This window comes from Seriola aureovittata, chromosome 13 (genome assembly GCF_021018895.1).
Source record: "Seriola aureovittata isolate HTS-2021-v1 ecotype China chromosome 13, ASM2101889v1, whole genome shotgun sequence".
NCBI classification, from domain to species: Eukaryota; Metazoa; Chordata; class Actinopteri; order Carangiformes; family Carangidae; genus Seriola; species Seriola aureovittata.
The window spans coordinates 8763468-8787654 of record NC_079376.1 but is presented as its reverse complement, the minus strand read 5'-3'; the positions used below and the strand labels follow the sequence as shown (position 1 = coordinate 8787654).

At 40.2% G+C, this 24187-nt stretch overlaps 3 protein-coding genes across 4 annotated transcripts; 2 read left to right on the top strand and 1 right to left on the bottom strand.

The window, feature by feature from the left end:
• Positions 1-639: 639 nt before the first annotated feature.
• On the bottom strand, positions 640-4462 carry yju2 (YJU2 splicing factor homolog). The gene is made up of 8 exons (XM_056393499.1): positions 4327-4462; positions 3921-4021; positions 2880-3024; positions 2585-2719; positions 2311-2492; positions 1956-2106; positions 1486-1657; positions 640-1218 (listed from the first exon to the last, which is right to left on the bottom strand). The coding sequence occupies exons 1-8, from the start codon at positions 4423-4425 to the stop codon at positions 1103-1105; spliced, it is 1101 nt and encodes a 366-aa protein (XP_056249474.1). The 5' UTR covers positions 4426-4462; the 3' UTR covers positions 640-1102.
• Positions 4463-6478: 2016 nt separating this feature from the next.
• Positions 6479-7709, top strand: LOC130180396 (cocaine- and amphetamine-regulated transcript protein-like). The gene is made up of 3 exons (XM_056393900.1): positions 6479-6687; positions 6907-6987; positions 7199-7709. The coding sequence occupies exons 1-3, from the start codon at positions 6553-6555 to the stop codon at positions 7304-7306; spliced, it is 324 nt and encodes a 107-aa protein (XP_056249875.1). The 5' UTR covers positions 6479-6552; the 3' UTR covers positions 7307-7709.
• A 304-nt stretch (positions 7710-8013) lies between these two features.
• Positions 8014-22309, top strand: LOC130179900 (microtubule-associated protein 1S-like). 2 transcript variants are annotated; one of them, XM_056393036.1, is made up of 10 exons: positions 8014-8203; positions 9528-9617; positions 11090-11172; positions 11871-12008; positions 12657-13158; positions 13312-13398; positions 14613-17137; positions 17917-18058; positions 18152-18369; positions 19611-22309. In XM_056393036.1, exons 1-10 carry the CDS (start codon positions 8041-8043, stop codon positions 19764-19766), a joined length of 4104 nt encoding a protein of 1367 aa, XP_056249011.1. In that variant the 5' UTR covers positions 8014-8040; the 3' UTR covers positions 19767-22309. The 2 variants fall into 2 exon arrangements, with proteins under 2 accessions (XP_056249011.1, XP_056249009.1); XM_056393034.1 differs by having other exon boundaries at positions 9528-9623.
• The last annotated feature ends 1878 nt before the right edge of the window (positions 22310-24187 follow it).

The window sequence follows — 24187 nt, the reverse complement described above, 5'->3', positions numbered from 1 at the left end:
TCAGATGTGTGGTAAGCCTTATGAGAGCTGCCAAATACACACATCCAAGCCCTTTGTCTCACACAGTAATGTGTCACACAGTAATGTGAACAATGCCATTATTTGTACACTATCATAATCATACCCAATGCAGAATACTGATTTTTTTCACCAGGTCTGGTCTTACCTTTGAGGGTGTGGCGCCCTCTTGTGGTCAAAGCTGGGAAATACTGTAAATACTGCATTTTGTTTAAGCAGCAACATTTAGGATGTTAATATTGGTGCTTTCACACTCAGTGAGAATTCAGGAAAAAAAACTTGGTGATAGTGATAATGAGTGTTTCCTATGCAAATCTGCAACATAATCAAAAGCTCCCGAAGAAGTAAATAGGTGGACCTGGAGTTGAGATTTTTTCTTTTTAAATCACCTGCTGTTTGTATTAACCAAAGTCCCATATATCTAAAAAAAAACATTTTTTTTTAAATTGGGGAGTCAGTTTCACTGCATAGTGGTTTATGATATACATATTGTAAAGGCCCCTGGGAACATTTGTGATCTGCTATTGGAGTATATTGCCTAAATAAAACTGACTTGACTATTACAAAAATACCCATATTATCATCCAGATCTAAAATGAACAGGAAAATTTCACATGAAAATCACCTTGTCTCCTGCACTCAAAGAACTTTATATTAATATTTCACATTTACATTTAGGAGAGTAAGAATGTTGTGTTGAAAGATACATTTCAAAAATAATGAGTTAAAGTTAAGATTTAAAAAAACACGAAAATAGGGTAAATTTGTCTCACAAAAATTCAAACATTAACATTTTTTCTCAGTTAAACAACAACAGATCCATGAACCAGTAGATCTGCAATATGAGAGTATTTTGGTTTCACTGGATTTGAACAAAAGGACAATACAATTCCTCTGAGCGACTGTCCACCAACACAATGACTTGTTATCAGTTATTCCTATACAGAAAGGTTTTCATAGGGTAGACTCACAAACTACACATGAATTTGATTTCTGTAAAGCATTACAAAAAAGGTCCATATCATTATATTCCTTTCTGCATCATTCATACAATTGTGTGTCAGTCACTCAAGTCATCTTCCTCTCATTCGCTGTCGCTGTCTGAATACGCCCCCAGCAGGCTGAGAGAGTATGACCCATCTTGTGTGGTAGGTGTCTTCGAAGCTTTTGTGGAGTCAGCTGTCCCGGATGCCTTTGAATCTGTAAAAGAAGATGCACAATTACAGTACCTTCCAAATCATACGCAAACCTTTAATTAAAGGATGTGAACAAGCAGCAAAAGATAGCTGTTTGTCCCAAAAGCTAGACATCCTAAACATAAAAAATACAGAGTACAAAAAAATAAATACACTTAAAGAAATCACATACATGTCTGTGCTTTGGACCACCAATAAATCAAACAAATTAACTAATGTCTAAGATTTCAAATTAATCAGTTCATTTATAGTGTCAGATACTGATATTTACCTGTTTGTGAAGTGGGAGCAGCAGTGGCTGCCACTGGACTGGGTTTGTTGACAGCTGCTGTTGGTTTCTTTCGCACTACCAGGGACCCTAGAGCTCCTCTACCACCTAGTGTTCCCACACTCTTCTCCCAGCTCTCCATCTTGGCCTTTTTCACTCCTCCAGCGGAGGCTCCCTGTTAAAAAAAAAAAAAACACAAGACAATCAAGTATTCCCAGCTTACACCATCCTCTTTAAGTTATTCTGATCAATTGTTTATTTTCAATATAAAACTATTGATTAAGTTTATTACAGACTTGTTTGAAATGTCCAGAACAGCTAGTAGTATTCCACATAGGATGCCAACAATAAAATCAAAACACTGGCATTTAAGTCAAGTAAAACAGACCTATACAAATATTGGTAGATTTAAACCAGTATTTGAATCGGTTGCAAATAATTGAATTTAGTTGAATGTGAGTGGTCATATTTACCTGTGTCTCTGTAGGTTTGTCAGTGGTGAGGATGTCTGTTGGTTTGTCTGTGGTGGGCTTGTTAGACTGTGAACTGCAGCTGCTCTCCTCTTTCTCTGAGTCAGAGTCAGAGTCTCTTAGTCTTTTCACGAGGGCACGATCCAACATCTCCCTGTGAAACAATTTCAGAATTCAATTTTAGCTGGGTTGCTCAGAGTCTACACTGATTATATGACAACACTTATTAAGACAGGGAGAGATTAGGCCAAGATGTAGACCTAAGAAGACTGACAAACAAATTATTTTTACTTAATTGTGCGATACAGTTTAACATTTGCTTCACTGCCCTTTGTCTATTTAAACCTTGCTTACTCACTTTGTTTCTCGCTCATCCTCTTCTTTCTCCCGTTCCCTCTCTCTCTTTTCCAGCTCTCTGTACTGGTCGATCATTCCCTCGAAGTCCACCTGCGCCTGCCTCTGGTTCAGCTCCTTCAGCTCCTGGAGGTTCTCCAAAACCTCCATCTCCATCTTAGAATCCTTTGTGCGGTTCTCCAACACCTGGTAGAGGATTGGGAAACCATTTCATACATCACGACCAATGGCTGGACACTGCTCAATAACATAACAGAAGCTGATGTTTACACACTGACCTTCATAGGGTTATTCAGTTCCTCCTCTTCTCTCTCCTGCTGGATTCTTTTCTCTTCCTCCTCAATTAGCTTCTCCGCCTGGAAGTTTCGTGTTGCACCGTGCTCCATTGCGTAGTCTGTGTTCTCCGGGTCAGTCTTTGATCACATCATGAGATATGAAAATGCGAGAAATTAGTTTACACAAAATTCTTAAGATGTCTCTTCCAGAAAATACCACAGACACTGCTCCATATCTTAAGGCCACTTGTTTCATTTCATTTCAGTAAATATATCTGTGATAATCAAATACTCTCACCTTAAAAGTAATCTCAGCAAGACACCGAGTACATTTGATGTAGAAACGGAAGATGGGCAGTCCCATGTACAGCTCATTCTGAACAGTCTCTTTGCGTGCATTGAACTTCTTTCCCTTGTAGATGTACTCGCCACATGTTTTGCACCTGCAAACAACCACAGAGGCAATGCTGAAGACACTACAGTCACAGGACTCATTTACAAAGGCCTGAAAGTAGGGCTGTCCCAAACGATTAATCTAGCGATTATTTTTTTCGATTATTCGACTAGTGTAATGATTATTTTTTTTAATTAACCTAACAGCAATTTTATTGCAATTACTTTCCAGTTAGTCATTTAATATAACAATTTGCCCTGTCCAACACACACACACACACACACACGCACACACGCACACACACGCACACACACGCACACACACACACACACACACACACACACTTTTAACAGACTACCGCACTGTTGGTGTCAAGATTAAAGTATTCCCAAACTTTGGAGGACCAAATTATAATGTTAAATAATAGATAATGTAATATTATAATGTTAAAATAGATTACACAGACGCAAATCATTCACGTATGAATGACTTCAACTACGTCACCGGGTTGTCCCAGCTCTTGCGCTGCGCTTGTATCCGGGTAAACCAAAGACGATGAATATAAACGCGTCGACACTAAAATTCCACGTCGAATAATTTTTATAATCGACAACGTCGATTACGTCGGATAATCGTCCCAGCCCTACCTGAAAGACCTTGTAGCACAGAGGTAACCCTGGTTGGATTGTAACTACAACCAAAATCCAAGAAAGTGTTTTTGCCTTCAAATGAAATAAGCCAAGCAAATCCCTGCTCTTGTTAATAGCCAGCATTATCTTTAATGCCTGTACCTAGGATATCTTGGGAAGCAATATTGAAACTGTACTATTCATTCAACATCCTACTTTAACCCTCGAATTAAACTCAGTTCTCTACCACACCAGCTGTGCCAGTTTTGTGGCTAAATGAAAAACGCACTGTCGCACTTGGATAAGACAGACATACCTCATATTGAAAGGAGCCATCAATCTGACCACATACTGTCGATCTCTGGGGAGTTTGAGCTTTGGGATTTTGGACGGATCGAAATCCGGAGGGTAGTATTTCTGTGGAGGACAAAACACAAACATGAAATACAGAAATGCCCAAACTTGGAATAAAATCAACAATAACCCAAACCGATGGTCAATATAGTTTGATTTGTAAGATTTAAAACAAACACATAATACATAACGTAACAACATAACATAATGTTCTTTAATAATGTACATAATGTACTAAAACTACTGTTAGCTACAGCACACTTAGCATCAAAGCTAACCTTTAGCCTGTTAGGTTTCAGCTCATACGCTACGGCTAACTATTTCAAACTTTGAAAACAGAGGAACATTGTTCGCGATCATGTACTTACGTTTAATACTTTTCTTTCGGACATTGTTACTCTCGATTGAAACCCAACGAATAGAAGAAACGGTCTAGGGGAATTCAGGACAGCACGTGAAGTACACATAAACTTCCGGTTGTTCCTTCTTTAACATCCGGCATTTAAAGTACGCTGTTGCACTCCTGTAGGAGAGGCGGTGACTTACAACACTAACGGAAGAAATATAAATAAAAAAATAATTTTACCCTTTTTAATAACATTTTTCTGAGGAAATAAGTCAAAACTGCATGAGAGATGAGAACAAATGCCCAGTCAGGAAAAAAAAGATTATAAAAACACTATTAAATTAAGGTAAAAGCAAATATTCTATTAAACAGATGCATTATTATCAATACATAGTTTTCTTTGTGCATAGATTTATTGCATTAACATAAAACATAAAATGGGTAATGAAGTAAAACAAAGCGAAGCACACTATTAGCTTATAAGATAATAATCAATAGTGTGTCACTGACAAAAGAATTAAAGTGGCCTACTCCGTGTGGTGAGAATCTAAATGAGGGAGGGAGTGTTAGTAAATGTTACAACAAATATTTCAGGTCAGGACAGGCACTCCCTACCGAAAAACCACAAAGTAAAAATTGAGAAAATGCATTTATATCCTCAACTGCAAGATAGATCCCAGATACCCACTGGGAGGCATCATGGTGATTCTGACAGATAATGCCAATTACTGCTATTTTCTTTTTTAAGTTATTTTTTTTGGGCCTTTATTGATTGTGCAGTGGAGAGAGACGGGAGGTGGGGAGGCAGGGGAATGACATGCAGCAAAGGATGTCGGACTCGAACCGAGGGCCAACTGCAGCGAGGACTGTACCCTCTACGCATGGGCGGATGCTCAACCAACTGAGCTACTCGACGCCCCACTTACTGCTAAACCATTACCACCCAGCACCTCGACTATTATGAAATTTAAAGCTTACCTATCTTCAAAGTTAAGTAACAAATTATCCACGTTCACAACATCACAAGATAATAGAACGTATGTGCTTAAGACTTCACTAAACCCACATCATATCCATATTGATTGAAATATCCAAAATCAGAAGCTTATAATATGCTGCATCTTACAATTAATGTACAGTATGATCATTTTTCAACTAGTGGATTATTTCCAATTTATGCACTCTGTTTGTTGTCTACCTGTTATTGTCACATCTCCATGTCTCTGAAAGAGCAAATGAGTGATATGACCTGCTGTAATGAGGTCCCGATGAGGTCATCTCTTGTGACAATGTGATATAATGTGCTGAGAGTCACACAAACACACATGCATTTCAGAATATTCATGTATCTCAAAGTTTATGAATCTGTTGAAATATGTTTAATGATGATGATGTTCAATGACCATGATCACCATGGCGGAGAAACTGCCTCCCCCAGGGGTAATGTGAATCGTCAGTGACGTGGGGTCTCTGAAATGGTTGGTGTGTAAACATAAGCTTGCCAGCCACACACACATAAACCTTTGGGGATGGTTTAGGTTATTTCAACAAAAGGAAATTGGATCCTCATTGCAGATTGGTGTCAGCGAGGGTTAACCTGAGGCCTGTTTACAGCTTTATTGAACAGAGGTGACATAAGAAGATAGGCAGAATAGATTAGCAGCAAAACATGGGAGGGAAAAAGGTGCGCTCCTCAAGATGTATGTAGATTGTGTTCAGTTTCAGATTCAGTTTTATTGGGTGATTCTTTTTCTGTACTGTTTGTGGTGAGTTCTCAGATGCTTTCTGACACATCAAAATGACTCACCAGTGAGTCAGATATATGTTAAACTGAAAGGCTTATTTTGCACACAATAGACCTCAGAAATTTTTTTTCAAAATAGAGAAATTTTTCAGTTTTCCTCTGTTAAACTTAATGTTTTTTCAAAGAGATCTATGGCACAACTGGAATGGATCACAAGCGTACCCCAGAAGAGGAAGATTACTGTGTCAAATACATTTTATAAAATGCAAATTCACCTTTAACCATCCCTGATGTCATCCGGCCCCTTCCTGTTAAAGATACAAAGGTGCTGAGCGGGGTCAACCATGTCAAAGTTTCTATGAATATTTCAGAGGCTCGCTGATGTCAACAGCAGCTGTACAACAGCTATAAAGAGGGGGTGTTCTCTGTGCAAGAGACCTCCAAACCCCACCTAGACATCCACTCACTGAAGAGAAGGACTCCTCCTGTTTGTGTTTCAGCACCATGGTCAGCGTACGAGCTCTCCTCCTCGCGGCCACCTGCTGCTGCGCCTACCTGTGGCTCGCTGGTGCAGAGGAATCCTCGCTGGAGACGCGCTCGATAGATTTCCCGCTGAAAAGCCAACAGGAGAAAGACCTGGTGAGAGATTGTAGAAGATATATGGGTGTGAAATGTGCCAGGTGGATTAATGAAGCATAGTTTGTGATACTCTAATAAAAATGAATTTATAGCACATACAGTAAAGATTTTAAGGATAATTATTGAGCTTTTAATTCCAAGCATTCTAATGATTTTTCCCTATAATGGACACGTCTGGTCAAGACATTATTTCCATTCAAAAGCATTTTTCCTGTGTAGATTGACGCGTTGCAAGAAGTTCTGGAGAAGCTGAGGAGCAAGGAGATGCCCCTAGAGAAAAAGCTTGGCTGGTTGCCTTCGGTAAGTGAACATAATTATAAATGATAAAGTGTCTTAAAAGCATTTCTCTGATTTAATAATAAGCGAGTGAATTTGGAAATCGATAGACGTTGGACTGAATTATGTACAAATTACTTGGAAACACCATTCTGCTCGTTAGGTCTGATTAAGAAAATAAGTCTACAACTTATAAATGCAATTTCATGAATTTATGTTTTCTTTATCTTTCCAGTGTGACGCAGGGGAGCCGTGTGCCGTGCGTAAAGGCGCGCGTATTGGCACGCTGTGCAGCTGTCCCCGGGGGACTTCCTGTAACTTTTATGTTCTTAAATGTTTGTGAAAGAATAAAAAAGAAAACATAGGTGCAGGAAATGACAGAAGAGAGTTCAGGGGTTTGGAGTGACAAGAATATGTCCCCTCCTTAATGTGAGATATGGCAGGGAGGGCTGCTTTTGTCATTCTGTTTGTGATGAAAAAATAAAAATGCAATCAATGTTATCAATCAAGGACATTTTTCTTTTATAAACTCGGACTGGGATATGTCAAAATATGTTGAATGTATGTATTGTACAGGTTCAGTGGTCAGTGGGCGTCTCTCTTTGTTTTATTAATGATCAGGGGAAGTTATTTATGTGGGGATTTCATATTTTTGTTTGTTGTTTCTGTCTATGAAAGAAGATTGTCATTTGCTTCTGAAAACATTTGTAAGATGATGACGTCAATAAATTAACTTTTAAATTCAAGAGACTGTGTGCGTCTTTGCGCGTGTACGGGAAAGCGAGACCTTGCAAATTTGCAGTATTATGAAAAAATATTTTTTTCATTTCCTCATAACCATCACTTGTTGGTTAATTGTGTTTGATTAAAAAAAAGTAGGCTAATCACTTTAAGGACATCAATAAATAAAATATATCGATTCATTTTTCCATGTGTCATCAATAATTCAGCTGCTTCCTACACATTCACTAATGCACGGCTGCATTCCAGCACATCAGCTGTCGTCTCTCTGTAATAAAAGGCGCTGTCAGGGTTTTTTTTTTTCAATGACATCACATCCAAGCGCAAGTTTCCAACATGGCGTCCAGCCGGGTGCCGGAGAGGGAGGTCCAGGAGGGGCCGATGCGCGCTGCGACCGCAAACCTCGACTTCTGCCCCCACAAGTACTCCCTACTCATCATTATCGGAGGGACTGCTCACCTCAAACAGACGGGACACATCAGCAGGGATATTGAACGAGGTACGTTTATTTCCACCCGCCTCTCACAGCTACTGTATGTCATTTTGCTTTTCTCTATGGGCTATATTCCGATTAAAATTCAGATGCCTGCAAGTTCTCGTTGCATAAATCATCGAGGATGTTCCACTGACCCTATTGCGGTGTTTATGTAATTTTATCCACCCTACTGACCGAAGATGCGTCATCTGGCGATGCTCCACCATCAGCATCACCTCACCCCTCTGGGCACGTTATAATTAAAAGCAGTCTGGAGCTGGTGGTTTTGTCTTTCGCATCAGTTTGTCGTTATGTAAAGAGAAGCTTTAGGGGAAATTATGCAGGGCGGACATTCAGTCAACACATAGCCACTTGTAGACGATGTGCCATTACCCACTGTGTGTTTATGTACAGCAGTCACCGTGGAGAGACAGTGGGTAGTAGAGGCAGTTATAATAACGCATTATACAGTCTGTGTTTTACTGTGTGAGAACAGCCATATAGACGTGTATCAGGAAGGGACATTTGAGTGCATAATGCACTATGTAAAAAAGGCTGTAGATAGCTGGGGTAATAGAAACGGAAACATAAGGGTAGATACTGAGAGACATGGTGATATTTATCATCAGCACTGGCCAACCAATATTTCATCACTGCCCGATGACATCAACTTTTCATGAGCTAAGAAAGACAGCAGTGTTTCCAGCTTTGTCCCAGTGCATTTTTAAGGTAATCCGATAGGCTTTTAAATGCTTTATTTAAACGTGTATTTAATAATGCCTTAAGTCTCATTAGAAAAACACTGAAATCTCCAGTTTATGTTTTTTTCTTTCTTATATATTGTGTCATATGTTGTGATGGCTAATGTAGCCTCCATAAAAAAAAAGAACCCATGGCCTATTTGCACAAAATAAAATATGTTACATTTTTGTCACAATACAATAACCCACTTCAGAAAATGACATTTTAAATCATTACAATGGTTAAACATTGCTAACAGTGTGACGTTTTTAGCAGTAAACCATGTGTATACACTACATGGACAGGCAGCAGTATATTTACAGATGTTTGGGCGGACTAGAAACCAGGATAGGTGTAATACTGTAGGCACAGTCAAAATGCACAGATGTAGTTCTATTGGATCTGAATTTTCATTGTGTCGGAGGCTAAATTTGATATACATTTGGTATTTTAATAAAATGTGCTATTTGCAAAGTGAATAATATCTATAGATGATTAAATGTGCATATTACAACTTTTGTTTTGTGAATATTTGGACAGTTATGTATGTATGACAGAGTAAAACCGAATGTTGCACCATGTGACCAAATGCGTCTTATGTCTCCAGGTGTTCGGTCATGGGACATTGACTTAAAATCCTGTAACCTGAACCTCTACCTGCAAGAATTCCTTTCCCATCACACGGCGTCGTTCAAAGGTGCAGGTGAGAATTTTTGTTGATTTTGATGCCCAAACTCTTTGACCTCACAGAAAGCCACATCTCCATGGTAACCCACCAGCTCAGCGGGTCGGGGGGTCAACGAGGAAGGAAGGAAGGAAAGTGGAGGAGCAGTCGCGTGATTGTTCAGCATGGGTGGGACCTTAGGACAGAAAACAATAGAGAACTGCATCCAGGCTGTGCCACCTCCCTCGCTCTCTGTATGTGTTACAGCCTTTTAGCAGCCTATGCAGAGCCAAGGACAAACAGGGAAAACAGTGAAAAGGCAGACAAACATCAGAGTCAGGCAGTCGTGCAGTAGCTGAGCTGCGGAGTAAGGTGACAAACACAGACGGGAACAGACACATCTCTTTCTAGGGGGGACAAAACGGCAGCCAAGAAGGTTACCTGTACTGTAAGTGGTAAATAGTGAATAAGATGTAGAGCTTACTACATGTTATTTTTGGTGTCCCTCCAAGGTAAAATGGAGGGAGAGAGGAGGAGGTGACTTACGGGAAGAGTTCGACATTTTGAAGAATTCGCTTATTTGCTTTCTTGCTAAGAGTTGGACAAGGAAATCAATATTGTTACAGTAAATATGGTATGATATGTAGCTGGAGCAAGGAGCTTGTTAGCTTAGCTTAGCATAAAGACTGGAAACAGGGAAACAGGTAGCCTGGTTCTGTCCAAAGGTAACAAAAGTTTTTACGGCATAAACAAACAAGATATAAAGTCTTGATTAGCGAGCTTGAGAGATACTTGTAGATTTTGTTAGAGCCAGTCCAGCTGTTTCCAGGCTTTGTGCTTTGCTAAGCTAATTGGCTGCTGGCTATAGCTTAATATTTAGACATGTACAGACATGAGAGTGGTACTGATCTTCTCACTTAAGTCTTAGCAACAAAACAAATAAAAGTATTTCTCAAAATGTCAAGTTATTTATCTAAATTTTGAAGCACAAAGACATTTCACATTTCAGCCTGTGTGAGCTGCAGCTTCCCAAGGCCCAAACTGTAATGCATAAAAATGTGAAATGTGCTATTCAGTGCAATAGTCATTGTTTTTGCTTCTCTTTGTTTCTAACTTGAAATAAAGACAAAGAAACTTTTGTTCATATTTGGGTCATTATTTTCCAGTTGGCTGTGTTCGCCTCTAGTTCCCCTCAGACTGGATATTCACTGCAGACTGAGTAAACTTGGCATCTCATCCTCACAAAGTCCCTCTGACTCAGCGTTTCAACTCTTCTTCCTTCCTCTTTTTTCAGTCAGTGAGTCAATCACCCGCCTGGTTATTCCACTTCACTTTCTCTTTGACTTCTTTGAGGCCCCCCACCCCCTCAATTTGCTCCTGGTCTCTTGCTCACTGCTCGGATCCGTCAGCTTGCTCCCCATAACCCACTCCGCTTGCTTCCCCTCGGTTGTCTGCCAGTCTGTCCTATTTCTTCCTATCTTTTGTTTTTCTCTCTGCCTCCTCAGGGCACAAGTGTCTGCGCCACAGCGCCAGAGTGTTGGACACTCAGGTGCTGGTCAGTCCATCTCAGGAACAGGTTCATTCAGAGGTGAGAGGATAAATCCTGGTTTCATTCTGAGACACATTTTTTAAATTATAAAAACTCTGAGGTCTGAAACAAAGCAGGGAACATTATTCTGTTTGCACATTCACAATGATTGCTCTCTTGTACTTTTATTTTAATGCAGCCTAAACAGGAATGTGACAGTCTATCATGATTTTCATGCGATTGCAGATAGTGTCATACAACTTTACTGACGCACTTTCACATGATTTAATTGATTAGAGACACTACTAATATTTCATTTCCATTATCATCCATTCCTTCAACTTTTTTCTTTAATAATAAAATATCTGTTTTATATAAAAAAAAGTTACAGAGCCGAAGTCGAATGTGGCATCTTAATATTTGTTCAACCAAAGGCCCCAAACCTGAAAAAATATTCAAATTAAAGTGGTGTATAACAGAGAAAGCAGAAAATAATCACATTTAAGAAGCTGTTACCAGCTAATTGTTGGTATGTTTGCTTGAAATCTTATTCAAATATGGGAGTAATCAATAAAGTTTCTTTTTATTTCAGCTCGAAAATTAATTGTACATGAGCCTTATATTAAAATATTTTTTCAGATCTCTCTCCCTTATAATCTTTTGTCTTGCTCTACTGCTGTTTTTTGACTTTTGATTGTAAAACTGAGTAAAGTGGCATTACAGAACAACACATCTTACCATCTCTCCGGCCTGCTCAGGTATTTGCTCTGCTGTCGAGGGAGTCGGCTCATAAGCTGTTGATCTTGGCTGGCCAGAGCGTGGAGGAGAGTGGAGCCCTGCTGTTCCACAGAGGACTGTTCTCGCCACAGCAACTGAAACAAATACTAACGGAGCAGGTAATGCACTATCCCTTCCTGAATAAAACATTATATATTATATAATGTTGTTAAGTCAGTTGCTTGATAAAATCTTGAACATTTACAAGTTAAGGCGTATTTTAAAACTGCAAGTATCATTGTTTTCACTATTAATTATTCTGCGGTTTACTTTTTCCTTGGTTTTGTCGATGAAAAGCAAGAAAAAAAACATCAAAACATGCCAATCACATTTCCCAGAGCCGAATGAGTCATCTTCAGTTTGCTCATTTAAAAATGATTTAAACACTGTTGTGATTATTTGAATATTTTATCCAAGCGACAATCACCACCTTCCACTCACAGCAAGAAACCTTGTTCGGTGGCAGAGAAAACATACAAATAGCCCCTTAAAGAAAAATCTGACAATCAATCAATCAATCAATCAATCAATCAATCAATCAATCAATCAATCAATCAATCAATCAATCAATCTTTTATGAAAACATATAACAATATAAAAAGGATCATTTAAATTTGCTTTTAAACAATGTGGACTAAGATATGTATTGAGCGAGAGACAGTCTTTCTGAACCACCTCATACTTATTGACCAACACATATATGAATACCAATACCAATATATCTGTCCCAGCCAGTATGAACTACTGGATGTTGTCTCTGTCTTCAGTTCATAGATCAAGAGAGCTCTGCTTCCTCCTGCAAGCTCAGCCTGACCCTCAGCTGTCCCAACATCGGCGAGTGGAGGAAGACCCTCTTGGGGAACCAGCCTCTGCAGGGTCCTTTCACGCTTCACATCAATCCCCCAGAGGTGCTGCCTGCCATGGAGGCCCTGGGGGAATTCACCTCCCTCATCTCCAGTACCCTTTGCCCTCCATCCATGTTTGACCTCCTGCCTCCTCCCACCACCGTCGGTTTCCTCAAGCTGTCCCGTCCCTGCTGCTATGTGTTCCCTGCCGGCCGCGGTGACTGTGCCTTCTTTGCTGTAAATGGGTTCACGGTGCTGGTGAATGGCGGCTCCGACACTCAGGCCTGTTTCTGGAAGCTGGTGCGCCACCTCGACCGTGTTGATGCAGTTTTGTTGACGCACATCGGGACAGAGAACCTGCCAGGTGTTAACACCTTCCTGGAGAGGAAGGTGGCAGAGCTGGAGCTGAGCTCTGATGTCAAAGGTAAGATAATAATGTTATTTATGACCCTGAATGTAATGAAGAAATGATGCTTGGATACTGAGGTTTCTCTACAGCCCTCTTTACCTGTTTCATGTTAAAACTTCTCATTTTCTGTGTGTTTCTCTGTGTCTTTATATTCTTTCATTTGAACAGACGACTTGTCTAAGAGGTTGATCTCCCCTGAGCTTGGAGTTGTGTTCTTCAACGCCCCTGGCAGGTTGCAGGTGGAGCAACAGCCTTGTGAGTGATGCATTAAAACCCACTGTAATACAGTGTAGAAGACAGAACTGAAGAGGGAACATGGGCTAACATCCCTCTTGTTACTCAGATACGAATCAAATATATTTGTATTGCATGATTTTGGATTTTAAAGGATCCTGCTTCCTTCAGTGTTGGTTTAAAGATCCCCTGTGAGTGTGAACAAATATTCAATGTGTCTCACATAAAACACATTTTGTGTATTATTGAGGGTTCACAAATTAAATTTAATGTATTTCCTTCCTTCCCAAAGCTGTACATGGAAAAATATTCTTGACCTTTGACACAGTACTTTGCTAAAAAACTCAAGCTCCATTTACTAGGTTTTTCTGAAGCGCTCAAACTCATCTCACAGTTTATTTCAACAGTTGGTTTGCTCAGTTGTTATGGAGATTGTTACCAAAGTTACCAAATATTTTGAAACCTGCAGTGTTTTGCATTTAGGGCTACATAGACAAGCAGCCTTCTTTCCTGCTGTGTATTGTTGAGACTGAGTTGCCATTTATTTGTACTTTATTCATTCAGTCTGATATATTGTCTTCACATCAGCCAGTTGGGAGGTGTGATTATTCTGTTTTATTTTGCCCTAACTGATAGGTAGCAGCAGGTGATGTGTCCATCCTGCCATCAATTTTAGTCGACACGGAACCTGCCATAGTGATTTATTTAATAACACAGAGTCAAAAAGTCACTTCTGTAAGTCGATTTGCAACAACCAGCTACATCAGTCTCATCCGTGCTTGTCACCATTTCTTAGTCATTTTTCTGTGCTATTTTTCATGGATGTTGCTAAGCTAGCTACAGACCTCTGATTGGACAACTGTTTCTCCAACTGGTGGGGAAACACATTTTAATAGGCACAACAGCAGATTTAGAGGTCTGGTAACAGGTTACGTAACCACCACCAACTATCAATATGCATTTACCTTACTCCGTAGTTGAATGTTTATCTCATCCGTCATGTACATACATATGCGCGTACATGTGCATTATTGCATGCCTGCCAGTAGAGCATGAGAAACATCAAAACATTATAAAACATTATGAAATATTATGAAATACAAGCTCCTCTGGTGGTGAAAAACTCAACAGGGTACCTTTAACTCATTAGCCCGCTAGATTTCTAAATGCAAAACACAAAGTAATTTGACGACTACTATTATGTAGACTTAAATCTGTCATTCTTCTCCTGTCAGGTGTGGATAATGTACTGAAGAGCACACAACAGGCAGCCCTAACCCTTCAGTTGTTAAAGAAGTTAGAGATCAGACCACAACCAATGTTTCGACCACAAGGAGTCCCCATTGAGCCACTAACCTTGTTCCAGAAGATGGGAGTGGGACAGCTGGATTTGTACATCCTCAATCCCGGCAAAAACAGCCAGGAATACCAGACACTCATGCAAAACTGGCCTGATGCAGTGTCATCAGCAACCAAATGCCAAAATCTCCCTCTCCCTCTCACTGCACTGGCCTCGGTGTCTGCCCTGCTTGTGTGGCATCCAGCGTGCCCTCAAGAGAAGGTGGTCAGGGTGCTGTTCCCGGGTGTTACCCCACAGGTGAAGGTGCTGCAGGGGCTAGAGAAGCTGAAGGGCCTGGCCTTCCTCCAAAAACCCACCGTGACAACCGGTGACCTGGAGAGGCTCGGGGAAGACAGGAAGACCAAGAGGACAGAGAGCCAGGACAGCGGCAGGTCACTAGGGAAGGAAACAACATCCAAATATGGAAAAGAAAGAGGGGTCAGAGAAGAGGCATCAGTGAAGGAAAAGGGGAAAGGATTAAATGGAGTTGTAGGAAGAGATGATGATAAAACCAAAATCAAAGAGGTGGGTGTAAAGCAAAAAGCAGCATTGTCAGAGAAGAATATGTCAAAGAAAGGAGGGAAGGATGGCAAGACTGGCAATAAAGATGAGAATAGTATTGTGAAGAATGATCAGATGAAAAAGGATGGTCTATCTTCCAAACCAAAGAATGAAAATAAAACTAAGCTCAAAAAGGAAGCAAAAAATGACTCGAAAACAGGGGTGAAGATAACAAGAAAACCATCAGGAAGGGAGGCAAATGATGGCAAGAAGGCACATGTAAACTCTGAATTGCCAAATAAGAACTCAACAAAACCTGATCCTGGCCCTGTGTTAGAAAAGTCAGAGCCGGATTGCCCTGCTACAGAGCAGCAGAATCAAAAACCGGAGAAAGAACATGAAAAGAAACCCTGTGGCTCCAAAGCATCTACCCCTGAGGACATGACAGCTGATTTCCTCAGGCTGCGAGAGGGAATTGAAGGAGAAGAGGCGCAGGAGGGAACAGCAGATGAAGGAGAGCAGAAAAGCAGTGAGTCAGGAAATGAAAAGAGCCTTGGAGATCTGAACAAAGAGACAAGTAATGAAGCTGCTGATGGAGCAGTGGAGGAAGCGGCAGGTGGCGCAGGGATAATGGGAGGAGAGAGTGGTGGTAATGAAGTGAAAAATAAGGCTGGGACTGGAGAGAAAGCTGGTGTAGACAGGAAGAAAGGGTCTGAAGACCAACTTGGATATGCTACCAAACCAGCAAAGGTTGTGGGATTTCCATCTCCCTTGAACAAGATGCCAAAGGACGAGTGCACAGTCCAGCTAGACTTAACCCCTACTGAGTACACTCTCCTAGATGGGGCTTTGAGACACAGCCCTCCCTCAAGATCCTCTCCAGAGAACCAGGCCCCTGTCAGCCCTGATGAGGAGACCGTGGAGCCGGCCTCCCCTGACTCACGGCCCAACAGTGCAGGCCACACTCCTTACTGTCTTTCCCCAGATGATGTGTGGTGCAACAGGGCCACTCTTAGCAGGCTACAGGCCCAGATGGGTAACTTAGAGCCCACTGACGTCAGCCAGTCAAGTGGATCATCCAGACAAAGTGAGGGGCAGCTATGCCACCCCAAAAACACTCCAGAGAGCCACACGAATCCCAGGGAGAAGCATCTAAGTTTCCTTTCTTTAGGTACATTTAAAGAGGGATCTTCAGACCCCTCTCCCTCTGTGGCCACCACCACCACCACCACTACACACTCCATGCCAGCAGAGGTGAGCTCACCTCAGTCCACAGAAGTAGACGAATCACTGTCCATGTCCTTCGAGCAGGGACCAACCAATGTGAGCCAGAGAGAGGGAGAAGACAGTGTTCATCACTCCCACTCCAATGGAGGCCATTTTGTGGGGATGTCTTTACCGATGAAGAAGCCTCCCAGATCTTTAGGTCAAGGTTCAGACATGGGGCGACTTCCAGCTCCTAACACACTTCATTTTGAGGCGTCACCTCATGATGTGGATCTTTGTCTGGTTTCTCCTTGTGAGTTCAAGCATTTCAAAGCCCCTGACTCCAGCTCAGGCGCCAGTGAACCCTCCAGAGGAGCCTTTGCTCCGCATCATCACGGCAGCAACAATAACAATCCTAAGGACACGTCACCCAGTGAGTCAAACGCCCCCGTTTGTACAGAGGACTGTCCGTCCACCACGGCAGATGGAGCTCTGGACTCGGATGAGGATGAGTCGTGCAGTGAGCCGACTAATTCCCCCCATGACCTCTGCACCAGCCAGGCTCTGCCCTCAGACCCTCTTCCAGCCCCTCTCAGGGACAGTCCGCCTCTGCCCCCACATCCTGACGCCTCCATGCCCGTTCCTCAGTCTGAATCTGATGCCCACGGGAAGAGAGCTAAAGCTAGCATCATGCGGGGGAAAAAAACGCCAGGGGTGAGTTTGACTTATTAGCATAAAAGAAAATGACGTCCGTGTTAATATAGTGTATGAGCTCATTTATTTAGGCTAAATTTGTTGGATGATAAATAGTTTTATTGTGGCTGCAATCAAGACTAACTTCAGAATAACAATGTTTTCATCAAGAAGTCAGTATTGGTCATAGTTGAAAAGTTTAAGCTATTAAAAGGAATACTTTGATATTTTGGGAAGGGTTCCCAGCCAAGAAATATTCCTGAACACAACTCCCTGTAAAACAGCATGTTTTTTTTTCACAGATTAAACAAACAAAATAAAACATGTTAATCAGTGAGCCTGAGCGGTGAGGTGAAAGAATGTTTCCCCCTGTTTCTAGTCATTGTGCTAAACTAACCAATACACTGGAAGCAGCTATAATGGTAATGAATGGTATGACATTTACAACATTTTGACACGTAGCAGTTTTCGACTGGGTCAGGCCTACAACAGGTAAAGTTGTAAAGTAAGGTTTAAAGTTGAAGCATTCTATTTTGATACAAGCAAGAAAATAATAGTGTTTCACCACTTTTCAATTCACATCTTAGAATGGATTTTTGCATTTCTGTACTATTTTTGCCTAAAAACAGCATACCTTCTGTGCATTCACAAAAATTACACAAATTAGAAAGTAGACATTTTTTACTTCATACTACTACTACTACTTTATAATGAATTTTGAGTCACATATTTGCTAAATTATTATGAATAGGATTAGCATAAAATTCTGAGTCATGGCTGTAATTTTTTTATGTTATCAGGTTATTGAGGGCTCCCAGAAATCAGGCTCAGGAAAAAGCAAGACAGGGAGCCAAAGTGGAGTCACAAAAGGGAATGTTTCTTCCACTCGCACGCCTTCCTCCAACAGCCGCTCAGCTCCGGCAAAATCCTCATCCAACCCAGGTACAGATGTTTCTACTCTTCTCTTTTTTTTTTCCTGTTCCATTTGGTGTCACCGTTTTCATGCAGCACTTTCTCCCCTCCCCTCTGTCACAGGCTCTAAGTCTACCTCCGCTGGTGAAGTCAGCGTGTACGTGGACCTGGCCTACATCCCCTCTGGAGCCTCGTCTACGACAGTCAGTGTGGACTTCTTCAGGTGTGTTCGCTCCTCCTGCTACATCATCAGTGGCGACAGTCCAGAGAGGGAGGAACTCATGAGGCAAACACTGGATGCCCTACTGGATGCAAAGATATCCTGGCCTGAAACTATGCAGGTAGACACACACACACACACACACACACACACACACACACACACACACACACACACACATACACACACACATATACACAATTAGATTCATGCACAATACAACAAATATCGCATGATGTTGGTGGGTCTCTTACATTGCAATTCCCTCCAGAAGAAAGAAATCAGCAGTCAAACTTGTCTTAATCTTGGAAGCCACACCAGAAATTTTGACTGGTCATAGCAGGAAAAGCACAGATGGAACTAATAATATTAATAATGGCTGTGTTCCAGGAAACACTGCAATGCAGCAGTTGATAATGTTATTAACTGCCTGACTCTAGTTTCTAGTTTCACTCAACATTTTATCCCCTGATCATGTGTGACCCCCAGTCTGGGAGTTACTGGGCTACTGGATTTATCGGATACCTTTCGGCCAATCAGAAATGAATCAGAATGTGTGGCTGTGGTATATATGAATAGAAAAATAAAGCAGTCTCCATGGAGCAAGAGATGCTGGTAAATACAAAATGAGCACCAGTAGTAGGCTAATAAAAAAATTAACCACAAGTGTTTTCACCGCACAGTATGTGATCAATACACAGATAAGGATGTATAATTCTCGACCATGTATTTTGATGAGCTGAGGGTTCATTCACCTCCACGAACATTTGTGGTTTCTTCTCTCTTGCATGGTATAGATGAGTTTATAAAACTTCCTATTGTTCCCCCCTCACAGTGTAAAGACAATCATAAATGGTGGAAAAAGAACCTGTTCTTCAGGGGTTGTTTAAAGTTCAAAGCCAGGTTAATATTAATGGGATGACCGTGACAAGCAGCATATGTCTTTCAGAATGACGCAACCACAAACATCACTGCCTTACAGCACAGTTCCTAATTTGCATTTGGTGAAAATGCTGTAAAAAATGGCTACATGGTTCTGTAAATTCCCTAAAAAATTGTTTTGTGTCAATGGCAAAACAGCAAATTTATTTTTCTTGCTAGACAACTTCTGCCGTGTTCATCATTGTTGAATTGTTTTTTTTTTTTTTTTGGTGCATCAAAAGGCATATCCACAACCACAGGGATCCTGAAGCATGTATCTCATCAGGAGAATAGTTCATAAGGAAATTGGCTCAGAGCTTTCCACCAAACTGCAACCTACTCATAATTTTCTGCAGATACTGGAATCATCCAAAAAAATATGTGCAAATCCAAACTGTGTGCAATTTCTTAATTCATCTTACCTTTTCTCTGTGTCTCCAGGTGACAGTGATCCCTACCTTTGAGTCGGCGTCAATGCAGGAGTGGTACCAGCAGACCCTGGACAGACAGAGGGAGCTGGGCCTCACCGTCCTGGGATCCAACAGCACTGTTGCCATGCAGGACGAGACCTTTCCTGCCTGCAAGATAGAGTTCTGAGGCATGCATGTGAGATGCAGAGGTGGAGGGTGAATATGAGATGTGCGCGTGAGAGAGACAGAAAGAGTCTGGAGCTATGAGTTACAGAACTAGAGAGTTAGAAACAGAGATTATGGGGCAATAAAGGAAATATGGTGCCCCTTACTGCACGAAAATGACCGAATGGGTAATTAAATGGGGTATTCACTCCATCCCTTCCTGGTTTTCACTTCTTTTTGGGCTTCTTTTGCATCAAAGAGCCCTTGTTTCTCTTCATCCGTGGAGAGCATACATCCCTGTGGGGAGTACTGCATGATTTTTTTCGACCAATGACCCTGTGTCAAACAGGAGAGGAGATCACACTGGCTGCGAGAGAAGCATGTCGGGCTGCAAACATGTAGATCCACATGAAAGTCGATGTTGTAGATTAGTCAAAATAGTTAGCACACATGGGGTTAAAGGCACTATGTGTGGGATTGTTTTCTCGATACGCTGAGGAGTGACAGCAGCCTGTGCTGCAGTATGTGTCTGGGTCTATTTAGCTGCTTTTAATGCTACATTACATACAAGTCCCACCTGAGGGGAATTGAAGGATCATTTAGCAAATCCAACAGCTCGAGATATTCCAAAATGGCAAGATTGGGCAAACTTTCGTTCGTTAAAGCATTGTTTGCATTGTGTTTCATTTACTTACTAAAGTTCACAGTATATGGCCAGATATTTGTTGTGAGCACTGTGAGCAGATATTGAGGTGAGCTGTGTGCCGTGTGTTGTGCCTGCTTTAAAAAGTATTGCGCCACTGTGGCTGTGACTGCCGAGCAAACAAGACGCTGATGTGTCCGGCTGTTAGTGAGTGATAATCGTGTGAGTTCACTGAATCTGAGTGTGCAAAAATAAATCTGTCAAAAGGGATTAGAGCACCAGATTAAATTTAATAGCATTACAGCAAACATTTTATTAAGTATGGTTCTGTAATTGTAATCCATTACAAGTGCTTTTAATCATGCTAATCAGGAATAAGACTGCAAATGCTTTTGCAGACTTATGTGTTGACTTGTTATCCAACTCAAAAAAAAAAAACTTAAAAAACTTTAATGTAATGACATGTATATTGATTGTGAATATGATGGATATGATCATACATTATATTGTAGACAAATATTTTGCACAGCATCACATGAGGGTTTATTCGCAGTGGGTGTTAATGAGTTTTCCAATTTGTAGTCTGTAAATAAAAATAAATTAACAAAACAAACTAATGTTATTTATAATTGGAGCCACAGTAATCCTGGAAATGAAATGAAAATAAATTAATTACTTAACAACACACATAAAAATTTATTTTATCTGTACATAATTTCCTAATAAATTCCCACAAGACATGGTTCGATACATTTCCAATTAATTGTTAGCATAAAGTTGGACATGCAAAAATGTCAAATTTGTGTACAGGCAAGCATAAAATTTAACAGATATAAAGAGTCATTTTTTAATAATAAAAGAGTGTTTACTTGGGTTTAAATAGAGCAAAAGAATTCTCTCTGGATATATATAACTGCTTGTATCCTCAAGACAACTAACTAAAGCAACTACACTCTAGCGTCTCTGTAATTACAACCGAATTTCAGGTTTAGACCCAGTATATTTTAATTGCAATTTCAAGTAATCAGTAATCTTTAATGTAGTAGATTACATTTTAACCTCGTCTGTCTGTTTTCCTTCGTCTATCCTTTCATCCCAGTCTGGATGTCAAAGAATAGATCTCATACGGTGGGATGTATAAGAAATCACTATTTAAACTATGATTGCCTTTTTAGCTACTTATTTGCCACACAAATGTGAATGTGACTGTGGCATACCGTTTCCTCAAGACCAAAGCATGAGATCAAAAAGCCCCCATTGACCATTTTCCTCTCCATCTAAATGCTGCCTACAAATACAAAAAATGTCATTTTCATTCAATATCTCTAAATTATCTGAAAGATATTTTGTAGTTATATAAACACACTGTTCATCTTTTATCGTGAACTTGTATCACCTTTGAGAATAATGCAAATTAGTTTTATTTTGTGCAATCAATTTACTTTTTAAAAAAAAAAATCACTTTCTAAAAAAGGTGCATATGGAATTAAACTTTTCACATATGTTGTCCAACCCATATCAACGCTAATGAATCCCCACATAGTTTACACACACCTTAATGCAGATTGAATGAGTCATTGGGATTTGAAGGTTGAACTAGATCTGTAATCGTGGCCAACAATTACTTGAACCCCACAGTAGCCAAGTGAATTGTAACTATATGTATGTGTCCCGCATGTATAGAATCCTGTATGTACTGTATGTTGTTTCATTCATGATATTCATGAAGACAGAGGGCAAAGCGTTGTGGGAAAGCAGAGGCAAAGAGGGGGGGCTGGATGTAAGAACGTCACTGCTGGGATGAACATTGAGAAACTTTCGCTTTGTAATTGTCTGTAAGTACATACAATGTCAAAATATGTGGGTTTGTGGGGGCTGGGAATAATGTATCAATAAAGAATGTGCATCACTGTTAAAAAATATCCGTTGAGCGTCAAATAGAAATGCAAATTCTTCAGCAATGCAGACGTGTGGATATTGATAAAAAAATGATGAATGTGCTGCAGCTCAAAACCTATACCATTGCTATCTAGGGGTCCACGAAGTGGATGCAGGGAAAGCAGGGTGAGGGATTTTATAATGTGATGATGATGAACATACATAGTAAATAGAGCACATTTCATAACCATCTAACCTGTAAAGAGATAACTGGTGTCATTTCTTTACCATTGAGTTGACTATAATCATTCGGTCCATTTGCTATTTACAGCCATGGTATATTCTACATGTGGGCTATACTCAGTCGGCAGTTATCTTCATTAGTCATGTACAGTCACTGGAACAGTCAACTCGTCTCTTACAAGTGGTAATAGGAATATGTCATAATGCACAATATATACTAAAAAAGTTAAAAGGTTACAAGGTTTATTTATTTATCATTTGACACAGGGTTGTACAACAAGATGATACTCCAGTTTTTTTTAAATTACATTTTATTTATTCATGCATTTACAGTATATAATTTTGTTTTGGTGAGTAGCATAAAGGGAACGACAACTAGCACTTCTCCATATACAACGTTATAGTAAGTATCCAGTCAGATATTACATAAATATTAACATAGATAATAACATTGTTAATGTTTTGACGTTAGACTCAGTGTCATATTTTAGAAAAGATGTTTATTCAGAAAGAATAAATGAAAAATCATCATGCAAACATACAATTTTTCTGCCAAAACGAGTTATCATTCATAAATACAAGTGTATATAATTGTAAAAGAAAAGGCCATTCTCTCACAACAATTTACTTTACACCTCATCCTAGAGGAACTCCCTGGTGGGAAACACCAATACATCATTTCTTAACAAAGTAAATATCAACACCAACAGCCATACTATCAAAGACCTTAACCAGGTTTTGCCACTTCATATTTTACAGTCGTTAAAAGTAGTGTAAGATACTTAAAAGCTCATTGAAGACTGCGTGCTCTTATTTTGAAAAGTGAAATTGACGTCATCGGCAGGAGATCACTTGTTTCCCCGAAACTTACTGTTTCGCTTCACAAATACAACGTTGATTCACAAATGTCTGTTTGAAAGTTGTAAATGTTCCGAAGATATTCACAAATGCTTTTCATCCAATTGTAAATTAATTGACTGTATTCACAGATGTTTTTATTCGTGGAATTAGTTTGTGTATTTGCTTGTATATTTGCAAGATTTCTTTTTTTAAGTTTTCAAATTTGTTTTTTGTTTTTTTAAATTTATACCAAACATCTCCATCTGAAAAAAGCTTTCAGTTGTATTACTATATTATGTAATGTTATGTTTTGTTATGTTGTGTTATGGTATGTTATATCTGTAGATCCCTCCAGTAGTAAACACGAAGCCCGAGGTCATAGTTAAAAGCGGGGTTTATTTTCTGTACCACACCAACCCGTGATAACTGGGTTTAAAGAAAGAGAAAAAATAATCAATAAACAAAAGATGCATGTATGTGTGTCCTGTATACAATTTATGCCCCGACAGCTACAACGGGCAGCATGCAGCGTGCAGCATAAAACACACACATCTTTACGGTATAAATGAATTTCAAACAAAACATACCTCGTAGGCTGCGTGTACTGAAGAGGGTTGATCATTTCTTCGTTACCTTGTCTTAGTCCTTCTTCATGTAAATCATATCACTTCATACAGTTATTATTCACTTCAGCTGCAGCTCATCTGTCCTGCATCCCTTCTCCTGTACCTCCATAGCAAGGTGTGCATTTTTAATTAACTACCGTGCGGAACACCGGAGCGGCAACGGCCAGTTCCGCCTCCAGGATCAATAACAGCAGAAGAAAATAACCAGAACCA